The 12,122-nt window shown below is 49.0% G+C and overlaps 1 protein-coding gene across 1 annotated transcript in view; it reads left to right on the top strand.

The window, feature by feature from the left end:
- Positions 1-239: 239 nt before the first annotated feature.
- rad51c (RAD51 paralog C) overlaps positions 240-12,122 on the top strand; it is a 33,611-nt gene continuing 21,728 nt past the window's right edge. Inside the window, exons 1-3 of the mRNA XM_060848034.1 lie at positions 240-588; positions 2,969-3,227; positions 4,376-4,542. Coding sequence (XP_060704017.1) covers positions 471-588; positions 2,969-3,227; positions 4,376-4,542 — 544 coding nt within the window. The 5' untranslated portion in view covers positions 240-470. The remainder of the gene's footprint in view (positions 589-2,968; positions 3,228-4,375; positions 4,543-12,122) is intronic.

Consider the following 12,122-nt stretch of genomic DNA (forward strand, 5'->3'; position numbering starts at 1 on the left):
GCACTGTCTCTTTAATGATTTGGAGGTGCCGGTGTTGGACTAGGGTGTACAAAGTTTAAAATCTCACAACACCAGGTTATAATCCAACAGGTTTAATTGGAAGCACTAGCTTTCTGAGCGACGCCCCTTCATCAGGTAGTTGCTAGTGCTTCCAATTAAACCTGTTGGACTATAGCCTAGTGGTGTGTGATTTTTGATTCTGTCCCTTTAAGACCCTGAAGTGTCTCCAAGAAGCCAGCAGGAGGCTCTGGGAGCTGTTTAACAAGGCTGTTTTTTTGGCGGGGGGATGTTGCAGGAGTGAAGCGGATGAAATTCGTACCGCTGCTTTTGAAGGATTTTTTTTTGCTTCGCCAGGTTACTCTCCTGGGGGCCGCGGTACAGGAAATGATAAAGGGGATCACAGGCAGTCTATTCCAGGTCTGCTCGAAGTGAGGCCCCCGGGGCTTTTCCGGCTGCTGCGGGAGGGGAAGATGCAGAGGGACCTGGGCAGCTTCCCACTCCCACCCGGGCTCAGGGTCAAACTGATCAGCTCCGGCTTCCAAAGCGCTGAGGATCTGAGCGGGGTGCGAGCCACGGAACTCAGCAAAGGTAAAAGGATACAGTCATCGACCGTAATGTACCTAAAGGAATAGCTACCTAACACTTTGAAACAGGGGCATAAATTACCGTAATAAACCAAAAGCACAAGACCACCGAAACTCGCTAAACTAAGATAAAGTTAAAAATAATACCACACCAGGTTACAGTCCAACTGGTTTATTTGGAAAGACTAGCTTTCGGAGCGCTGCTCCTTCAATCAGGTGGTTGTGGTGACTAAGACCATAAGATAGAGAATTTATAGCAAAATATTATAGTGATACATTGAACAAGCCTTTGAAGCAATTCAATCTTCTGAATTGTTGTCAAGATTAGATTGGTGCTGGAAAAACACAGCAGGTCTGTGGAGCAGGAAAATCAATGCTTCGGGCAAAAGCCCTTCATCAGGAATGATCGACGTTTCGGGCAAAAAAAAGTCTTTTGTTTTTTTGGAATGGGTTTTGGTTCATTAATGTGTAGATCCCAGAACTTCTTTTAAGTCTTATTCTCTACAACCACCTAATGAAGGAGCAGCACTTCGAAAGCTAGTGCTTCCAAATAAACCTGTTGGACTGTAACCTGGTGTTGTGTGATTTTTAACTTCGTCCACCCCAGTCCAACACCGGCACCTCCACATCAGAAACTAAGATTCACTGTTCCTGTAAATTGCATAAAATAAGGACAGCATGCTAACGTAAATCAGCAAGTCAGGGCTATGTGCTACCGTAATGATCATTAATCATGTGGCGGAAAGCTTCTTTCCCTCACCTCCATCCAAGGTCCCAAAGGATCCTTCCACGTCCAGCAGAGAATTTCCTGCACATCCAAACACCTCATCTACTGTGTTTGTTGCTGTTGATATGGTTTCCTCTACACTGGGGAGACAGGTTGCCAACTCGTGGAACGTTTCAGAGAACATCTCTGTGATGCACACAGCAAACAATCCTTTGGTATGGCTGATTATGCCAATGCCCCCTCCCGCTCTGTCTCCACCACCAAATCCTAACCACCTGACGTCTGGAGGAAGAATGCCTCGTCTTCGACCTTGGGACCCTCCAATCACATGGCATCAATGTCGATTTTGCCAGTTTCCTCATCTCCCCTTCCCCATCTCATCCCAGATTCAACCCTCCAACTCTTGAGCTGACTCTTAACCTGTCCTGTCTGTCCATCTTCCTTCCCATCTATCCACTCCACCTTCCCCTCCGGCCTATCACCATCACCCCCTACCTGCATCTACCTATCGTCATCACAGCTATCTTCTCCCCAACCCCACCCCCCTTTTATTCAATCTCCTTCCCCCCCCCCACCCCGGTAACCTTTAAGACCAGGCAACATCCTGGTAAATCTCTTTTGAACCCTCTCCAGCTTAATAATATCCTTTCTATAACAGGACGACCAGAACCGGTCACAGTACTCCAGAAGGGGACTCACCAACGTCCTGTACAACCTCATCATGACTTCTCAATTCCTATGCTCAAAGGACTGAGCAAACCAAGTTCCATACTATTTGAAACCTTAGCTTCACTTTCAGAATTCTGGTGTTAAATAGTCTATTGACCTCCATGGTCTTGTACCTACCTACCTATCTCTGTAATCTCCTCCAGTCCCAAAACTCTCTACAATCACCACTGAAGCATCCCCAATTTTAATCCCTCCAGCCTTCGTCTGAGAGCTGGTTCTGAGGGAGATGGATCAATGTCAAGGACTCTCCACATGTAAATAAAGGGTGTCTTGGTGGCAGGATACCGATGTCTGTGGAGTTATTTCAGACTGGTTTCTTATTTTGTTTGAAAATGTTTCTATGAAGAGCCTTGGAAAATATAAGCTGTGATTACAATAGCAGTAGTTGACTATTGCCTTCGGACAGTGAGGACAGCTGAGGTCTTTGGCCTGTGGGAAGGCCGTCAGCCCAGTTAGAGGTTCTAGTCCCGATGTGAGAAAATGGGGTTTGTTTAGGCTGTGATGCCCTTCCAGGTTGTACAACCTGTTGGATTCACAGTAGGGAATGAGCATCTGGGTAAGGCCCTGGAAAGTGCCATGTGCCCCGGGATTGACAGCCTCCAGAGAAGAGGGGATTTTTGTTTCCATGCCCTGGTTAAATTAGGACTATTTCCTTTAATGGTAAAATTGAAACATGGCATTCACAAAAATGAGGGCCTTGAATCTGGGCTGACTTCCCTGTTCCTCCAGTCCTATGTTACATAGTTGTATCTTGGGCACTAGCAGTAAATACTGGCACCACAGAGGAAGATGGAAAATCTAGAAGCATGCAATAATCTGCACCAGCTCCCACTGCGGCATACCAGTCATTGCATTTTTGACTCTCACAACGTGGTTGAATATTCCTTTCTATCTGTCCTGAAAGTGTATCCTTTATATTGCTATTTAGAGCTGGGCATCTCCAAGGAGGAAGCATTAGAAATTTTACAAATTGTGAGACGAGAGGGGTCTGGAGAGGAATCCCAGCTGAGTGTGAGGTTGCCGTCTGCTCGGAAGTACACAGCTCTGGAACTGCTGGAGCAGGAGCATGCTCAAGGCTCCATCATCACCTTCTGCTCTGCTCTTGATGAAGTCCTCGGGGGAGGTGTACCCATTGGTAAAATCGTAGAGGTCTGTGGCGCTCCTGGTATTGGGAAAACTCAGCTAAGGTAAGATACCATTCTGCACCCATGTAAGTCCTTATTTAATACTGTGTCTCAAACATGGAACCAGCAAGGTGCACAGTACAATGCAAATTTGATAAGTTTCATAGTTTATCGATAATTATTTTCCTACAATCAGAGGTTGTGGGCCTAGTTAGAAGAGTGCAGGTTTGATCCCACGTCTTTATCGTGTTACTTATCCTGAAAAAAATCCATTCCTAATCAACTACACCCCAGCTACAGTCAAATAGCCTTCTACCTTTTACTGTTCTGACTGGATAGTGAAAGGAATTGGAATTCTGGAGAGTTCCCTTAAAGTCAGTAATTGGAACCAGGTGGATCTTATTAACTATGAGATCCTTGATTGAGGTTATTAACCTGGGCGAATCAGGACTGATAGATATAAACTGGTGATTCGAAGTCTCCTCCTTGGAGGAATTAATAAATTAAATTAACAGGTGATTCTGAGAATCTCCTGACTTCAGGGACTGACTCTGAGCTGGTTGGCTACAGCCAGTGTACTGTGCACATGTTAAAAAAGGGTGACTTGGTGACTGGCTACTGGCCTCTGTGGGATTATTCCATGCATGTAATGTGTGAGCTGTCTGTTCTCTGGGACGCACATAGAGACAAACATCAACTCAACCTAAAGGACCATCAACTCATTGAAAGACACTCTTTGGTCTGCACGAAACTTGTTGGTCTTTCCAAAGCAAGGAGTTGAACCCAACCAAGTGTTGCAGACTGGCACATTCCAAGATCCAGGACAATATGTTGAGGGACTCACTAAAGTTTGGGGCAGCTGCTGCCAAGGTGTAGTGGGGAAAGACCACTCTCTGAGGTCTTCCTGCTGAAGGTAAATGGGGGTGCATTCAGTTTTCAGACCCTCCCACTGTCTCAAATATATGTAAATATTTGTTTGTATGTACAAGAGAGGTCTTTTTTTTTCAGATTGAGTCAAAGTCCAGTGTTTTGTTTGTTCATTTGATATGCAATTGTACAGAACCGAATGCTTTTGTGACAATGTATATTGTATATACAAAGAGATTTTTTAATGAATAAAGTATATCTTGAATTTTAAAATAAAAGTGAGCACCCTGTGCATTTGCAGTCAGTCAACTGAGATCCCTGTTTTGTTTCTCCATGTTGTGCAGTATCCAGTTGGTTGTGGATGCGCAAATCCCCGAATGCTTTGGTGGCCTGGGCGGTGAGTCCGTGTACATTGATACAGAAGGTAGTTTTATCGTGGACCGAGCAATGGACATCGCTGCTGCCGCTGTGCACCATTGCCACCTGATTGCTGAGTCCAACCAGGATGAAGGTATGCTGTTCAGCTGGCTGCAGCTGTTCAATGGGCAAACTGAGAGGGTGAGGGCCTGGGATCTTGCTCATCATTCCGTGACCCTCATCTCTGACTTCTAAGCTCATGGGCTCAAGGTCTCGCATCAGAAGTAGGGTATGAAATGGAAGCGGATGCAACCTTTGTACCACTGAGGCAGTGCTGTATTATCTATCAGTTGAAACGTTCAACTGAAGCCTCTTGTTTCAAAATATCCTTCAGCAGTAAACCAAGAGAAGGGATGGGGTTCTGGGCCAACTTATATCATTAAAAGCAGACTGTCTGGTTATTTATTTCAATGAGATCTCGCTCTGCATAAACAGAATGTAATGGTTCATTATGTTGTTACTTATGAAGTGCTTTATTTGATGTTCTGAGGATGTGAAAGATGCTATATAAATGCAAGTTCACCTGTTTTTGCAATGAAAGTGGAGGGAATGTCAGAGCTGTGTGACAGTTAAGAATGGAAGATCAGTAGAGGTAGCAGAGATGGGGGCAGAACCTTCCCAGCCCCTGAATATAGTACACCAGGGTGAGAAATTTGAGTAAATTGAGTGATGTCTTGTGAAGACCTTTCCAATGTTGAGATCAGGAAGTCCCATTGTGCCACCAAGTGTTGGATGATGAGACAAAGATTCTCATAAGTCAGCGGCAAGGGGCCTATTGGTAAGGATTGTTGCACGATTTTGCATTTGCGGGCTTGGCAATTTGCGCCTATTAGGTACAGGACTAAAACCGTGTGAACAATAACAAATAACAATAACAAGTGGGAGACAATTCTTACCCACAATCCACGCTCCTAGATCCCACCATTGAAGCGGTTTTATGTCCTGGATCTCTCGAGCGATGTTCCGAGTTTTCTGCTCCAGGAAGAAGAAATGTTTCTGTGACAATGTACAGCTGCCTGGAGCTCTTTGAGCTGCTCCGGTGCGGGGATATATCATAACCACAATGTGTTATGTACTTTCGTAGATCCGAGACATTCTCCCATACTGAGAGGTGGACCGAGCAAGGTGCCTGGATGGGCAATATCCACTCGTGTGCCACCTGGTCAAAGGTGCTGTGTGTTATCGGACACGGAGCACTGGTAGTGACACAATATGTCCCACCCCCTATGTATGCTACCTGTGGGAAGACGTAGTCCGCAGCCATCACTTCCATGGTGCAATTGATGGGCTCTGCCCCAACAGTTCTGAACCCACAGTGAGGTCTCGCCTTGGTGTCCATGTGCTGGGGGTACAGAAGTACAGGTGTTCCCTGGCTCTGACAACCCAGAAGGTCAGTGCCTGCCACAGTTTGCTCCTTCACTGTGACATAAGGCGGGACCTTCCCATAGCGAATATGTCCTCCCCCACGAATTACTCCTAAGTTTTCCACTCTGTATAGGGGGCTGGCTGTCCCAAGGTTCTCATGACTGGGATTCTCACCACCACCCCCATTAATAGTATGGTTGGACTTTCCACCATCTACCGGTACTGGCTAGGCCTCGGAGGCCACACAAAGCCAATAAGGACCCAAGATGCTGTTATAAGGGTATAGTGCTGCTAGGTGCTGGTTGCTTATCCAGGAGGGGACCTTTCCTTGCCTCAGATCCTCCAAGTTGCTGCTCCCTTCCCCCAGTAACCAAGCCCCATACAGCCCATACACCTTATTTTGAGCAGCCTGATCGGACACATTCCAGTCTTCCCGAATTAAAGCATTTATGGTTTTGGCATGTAGTTCCAATTGTACTATAATTTCCTTAAGATGTAGAGTCATTGCCACTCTTCATGTAAGCCTGACCCCACCACAGTATTTTCATCCTCCAATATCTTTCAGAGCTGCCCCTTTAATCTGTTAATCTGCAGAGCTAGCTCCACATTCCCCATACTATTAACAAATGATGTTCCAGCATTACTCCCCACTTTTGCCTACTGGCACCCACAGTGAAATCTCTCCCTCTGTGATACATCTCCTCTACATCAAAATCCTCAAAGTCCAAGTTGTGAAACTTTTTGAAGCATATCCTTCAACAAGGCTGGATATCACAGTTCTGCTTCCCTGGGATACCATGCTAGTGTTGTATTTCGGCCAGATTTAACATGACTGAGGCCACGGCGTAATGTACCCCTTCGTACAGTACCTTCTTTGTGGGGGTGAGTACTAACCCATTCTCAGATCCCCTGGTAGTGGTGGTCGGACGTTTGTGAGGGTCAATTGGTGGGCCTGTGGGCAGGGGCTTCTTCACCTGAACCAGAACCTGAACGGCCTTCACTGTTATCCCTGTCCTGGGAGTTATACATGCCGTTCCATTCCGGTCCTAAGTAATCCCACTCCTGGAGTCCTGCCACCATTTCACAAACATGATTGATGTCCCTGCCGGGCATGCCCTGACAGACCCCCATACGCATAAGTGCAGTCCTTGGTCATAGTCTCACCATTTGTCCCAACATACAGTGACCCTCCCCAGTGATCCATGATGGTCCAGTAAGTGTCGTCATCCAAGTGTTCCCAGTCCGAGGATCGATCCCTCGTGTCTGGGCTCAGCTTCCTGAGCCACCGCCACCTCCCAAACGGAACGTTCCCCTCACAGGTCAGACACATCTGTCTGCCCTCAGTCACCCTAATCCAGTCGGTCTCCACTTGCACCTCTGCACAGGGGATGGATGCTTCCCTGTACATGAAACTCTTGTGGTCAGAGAATCTGGTTGAATTGTACCCCAGCTACCTGGGCCACCTCCCCTCCTGGAAGTAACAGGCCTGTCCGATTGGATTCCCCAGCCTGTTGTTAGGAGGGGTGCCCTACCCCCGGAGCACCCGTAAACCATAGACACCTTGGTAGTTCCTGATGCGCCATACCCATCTTGATGCTCGCCACCACCGTTACCCATGTCACCAGATGACCCATCTGGAAAACAGAACAAAAACACTTCTCGCCTTTTGGTTTTAATTCCCGCCCTCTGCTTTAAGGCAGGAGAGCATCTTTCCATCAATGGCACGTGCCATTGTTTTGAAATTCGCAACCATTTATCCAGGTGATTGACACCTCTTGACTCTGCTGGCTGCAGTTTCTCCCACAGCTGTGGCTCTGCAGGGTCCGAGCACCCGTCATCCATTCATCTATTCCCAAACTGTACTACGTCACTTACGTAGACACATACGTCATGCTGAAACTTACCAGTTTACAGTAGGCCCTTTAACTACATACATGTTCTATCTATTTACAGTGCCACCGGTCTCTGGCTGGCCAAGTTAAAACTCACCCCCACTATGGCGGGGCCATTCCTTTCTCTGACCTGTCCTCGGGGACCAAAGTTGCACCTGTCGAGGGTGAGGGGCAAGCAAGCCCCCTCTTCCACTGGGTGTCTTTAGGACCCCCCTACGCTCCCTGCTGAGGTTGGGCCCCCTTTCACCTGGAGGGCTGTATCCCTGACCCCCTCATCTTTTATTTTCTTGTTGCCGGCCCTGGCCTTTGTGGCAAACTGTACTGGGGACCACCTTGCCGGAGCCTTGAGCACCCTACGACTCCTCTGCATCATTGTTAGTCCCCATATTAGGGGGATACCTCCATCTCCTTCTGTTCAATGAACTCTGCCTCCCATATGCAGTTTGCCCGTCCTACCCCTGGGTAATCAGGGCTACCACTACCTGACTGGAATCTGTTATGGCTGGTGTCAAAGTGGGCTGAACCTCCGGTTTCTTTGGGTGAGGACAGCATGCTGTTACTGGCTGACTGGCTGTGGGGTCCGTGGCCTCCCCTACAGTCCCTCCTACTACCAGGGCCTGCCTGCCTGTCCCTTCCCTACCCTTCCCCCTTTTCTTCCCCTTGTCCATCTTGGCGGGTCAAACATCTTGCACTGATTAATATGGTACCACTTGACCTTCTTGGGAAGTGTACCACGTAAACCATTGGGCTGGCTTATTCCATTACACTGTAGGGTCCAGCATACAGGGGTTTGAAAACTCCTACCTGGGCAAAGTTCTGGACCATTACCTGGTTTCCTGCACCCCATTCCTATTGGGTACTGGGCTCCAGCAGCAGCTTGTTCCTGTGGTGCTGGGCCCCATGTTATTGGCTGCCTACCAATGGATCTTTTTGAACTGATCCAGTAGCCTGCTTATAAATCTGTCCCTGTTCACTTCCCTGAGTTGTCCCTCTGACAGGGCCAGCACCACGATGTGTAGTGGGGTCCTCATGACTCAACCAATCATGAGCCCATGTGGGGAATACCCTGTATTCTGAGACTGGCTGGTTTGGATCGTCATCAACACTAGGGGTTAGGACTTCCACCTACCAGTTGGGAGAATTGCTGATCTCCTTCCACAACCGCTCCTTAATGGTGCAGTTCAACCACTCTGTGGCCCGAGGACTAGGGGTTAACTACTACATGCTGTTTTGTCCTGATGCCTAGCACCTTAAGGTAGCTTGCATCATCTGTCCCATGAACTGCCTCTCCTGGTCCGACTTCACAAACTGCGGGAGTCCCCACCTGGAGAATACTTCCCTGACCAGAATCCTCGCTGTACCCACAGCGGTGGCTGTTCAACAGGGGAAGGCTTCCACCCACTGAAAACACATCCACCAGCACCAGGCAGTACTTGTATCCCCCTGGAGCGGTGGGAAAGGGGTCCAATATAATCAATCTGGACAGACTGCCATGGCCCCTCCACCCTCCGGGTATGTCCTAATGACACCTTTCTCTTCTGGGGGTCAGGATTAATCACAGTTCGCGCAGAAATTGCAACATCCTCCCGGAGGCCAGGCCACCATCCTACCCTTTCCACTCGTTGCCAGGTGGAGTCTGGTCTGGAGTTTCCTGCCCCATGGCCCTTGTGGGCTACTCCATGAATTCCCTTCTGTGAAGGGAGGGCACCAATCACCTATTGATTTTGAACAATGTGCCTCCCTTCACTACTAGATCTTTGACTCCATAGGGACCCTCTATCCTTTCCTGCCTGCAGATTGCTGCTGCGGCATTTCTCAGGATTGGATCCTGCGCCTGCACTGGGGCCAGAGGTACTCCCGGGTTCCCTGTCCCTGTGGGGATGTCTCCTAGCTGCTGCCACCCATCCTTCCCCACTCTACCCCACTCCTGGCTCCCTCTCTAGTCAGAAGGTCGCCATTTTGGTTCCCCTCAGCCCATGGCTTTGTCTTGGAATGGGCTTTCACTTTGTGAATCTACCTATCCCCGCTCTTTCCTACGGCTGCCATAATCCCCTCTAACGTGGGCTTGGTGGCCGGAGGTTCCCATTGAGGAGGTGTACCTTCGGTGGGACCAGATGACCAAGTACTCTGGCTACAATTGCACGTGAACATAATATCTGCACAGATAGTAAAGGATTGGGAAACTCTTGGGGTGGCTCACCACATACGTGACCACAGCTAACTCTGCCTGCTGGGCACTCAGAGTCGACAGGAGCTTCAGGTCCAGGGTGATGTCAGCGTTGGACCCAGATCCCGCAACCTGTTAATCTGGTGCCCTCTGATACCATGCTGGACGTATCTACATAAATCTCCCTGCCTATGGAGTGCAGCACTGTCCGGAACCCAACATCCACCTCCCAGACCCTCTTGGCCAAACAGTGATGGGACTAACCTGGGTAGGCCAGGTTGGCTGCGAGCTGTGGCTCACCCAATCCCTTTACCCAAAGGGCCATTTGGGAGAGGAGCAAGGTCCAATGCGTGATCCTCGCACTGCTGACAGTGCCGTCCTTAATTCGACCATCCAGCAGCATTTGGTGGGTTAGGAGAGTGATGGGGAAACATCCAGACGAACACCTGGGTTCTTTTTATGGCCCAGTAGATGGCTAGCAGGTGGACCTCACAGTTGGAGTAAGATTTCTCCACCTCTGTGAGGACCCAGGGGGAGCACTGCACTCAAGCCATCACTGCCTGTGGCTGCCTCCAGGAAAAACTCCTTTGGGTCAATGGCTCCCAAGGCTGGAGCCTTCTGTAGGTCCTGCTTCAGGTGCACAAATGCAGCCTCGCACCTCTCGCCCCATTCCCATTCTACCCCCTTATGCAACAACCTGAGGAGGGGTGCCACTGTTGCTGCATGGTCCTCAATAAAATCACAACAGTAGCTTGTGATTCCTAGAAAGGATCTAACCCCTCTCATGCCCACTGGAGAGGGGAGTTCCTATACTGTCTCCTAGCTGCATCTATTTTGCGCTCTCCAGACCTCAGGGTCAGTCCCAGGAACTTGACCTGCCTCAACCCTATCTGTGCCTTCTTAGGGTTTACCTTTGACCTGCTCTTGCACAGGAGTTCTAACAACTCACTAACTAGGGAGCAATGTTCCTCACTATTGTCTGTGAACAACAGGATGTCGTCCATGTACTGTACAAGCCTGTGTGCCTCTTTTAAACAGTCTGGCATACACTGGTGGAAAATGCTGGGGCTATTATGGAAACCCTGTGGTCAACAGTACTCCATGTGTACTGTTGTCCTTTTAAAAGTAAATGCGAATTTGTACTGGTCCTCCTGCCGAACCAGGACAGACTAGAAACCGTTCGAAATATCCAGCGCCATGAATGAAGATGCTGATGCTGGGATTTCTCCCAATAGATTGGCCATTGGGTGCAAGCTGGAATATTTGTATTTAAAACCCTATAGTTCACCGTCGCCCTCCAGGAGTTATCTGGCTTTCTCACCAGCCCACGAGGCGAGTTCACATCAGTAGCTATCGGTCTTAATGCCCCCTGCCTGACCAATGAACTTGGGACAACTTCGAGATCATTCTCCGCTTCCCTGGGGAATTTGTACTGTTTCTGAGTTCGGGACGTGGGATTCCCATCTATCCTTGCCTCAGTCCCCGGGATTCTCCCATAGTCATGCTTGTGGGTCCTGAAGGCAGCCAAATACCTTTTAGCGTACTCCTGATACTTAGCTGGCGTGTTCCTTACCAGGGCCTCTAAATCGTACCCTCCTTGGGTTTCACAATGCATAGAGACCCTTTCTCCTCTGCCCAGTCTGTAACCATCACCTCCCTCTCAGCCCCTTCCCCTCCTATGCCCCACAGACAGTGGTTTCTCAGGTCCACTTGGATCTAATGTGCCACTATAAAGTCGACGTCTAAGATCCCTTTTCTTTCTGCTCCCAGCTGATCAGGACGCACTTCTACTGGGCCTGGAGCACTCCTAATTAATGGACAGGGGAACAGAGAAAAACCCATTCTTCCCATTTCCCGTAAAACCAACAAGACTGTCGGGTGCCCCACTGGATGGAGTGGATGTTTGGGGATTGTCCATGTGCACAGTGGTACTGGAAGCACCTGCATCCAGCAGGTAACTCCTGACCACATCCTGGATTTGAATCCTGACCCAGAGTATGGCCCGTGTGGGAGACCCTAACAGGCATAGGTAGGTTGGCTGGGTTGATGGCAGTCATAGGGGAGATGGAGATGCTGGTGGAGGCACACTTTGGCCTGTCGCCGTGGTTACCTGCCCGAATCCTGCTGTTTTGAACTGCAGTTAAGCCAGCAAATCTTTGACATCAATTTTCTCTTGGTGGTACTTCCACCACCAGGGCTGTTGACGTTATCTCAGAGACCTTCTCCCTGATGGGTTTGTTGGGGTGCCGC

This window comes from Hemiscyllium ocellatum, chromosome 31, assembly GCF_020745735.1.
Source record: "Hemiscyllium ocellatum isolate sHemOce1 chromosome 31, sHemOce1.pat.X.cur, whole genome shotgun sequence".
Classification (NCBI taxonomy): domain Eukaryota; kingdom Metazoa; phylum Chordata; class Chondrichthyes; order Orectolobiformes; family Hemiscylliidae; genus Hemiscyllium; species Hemiscyllium ocellatum.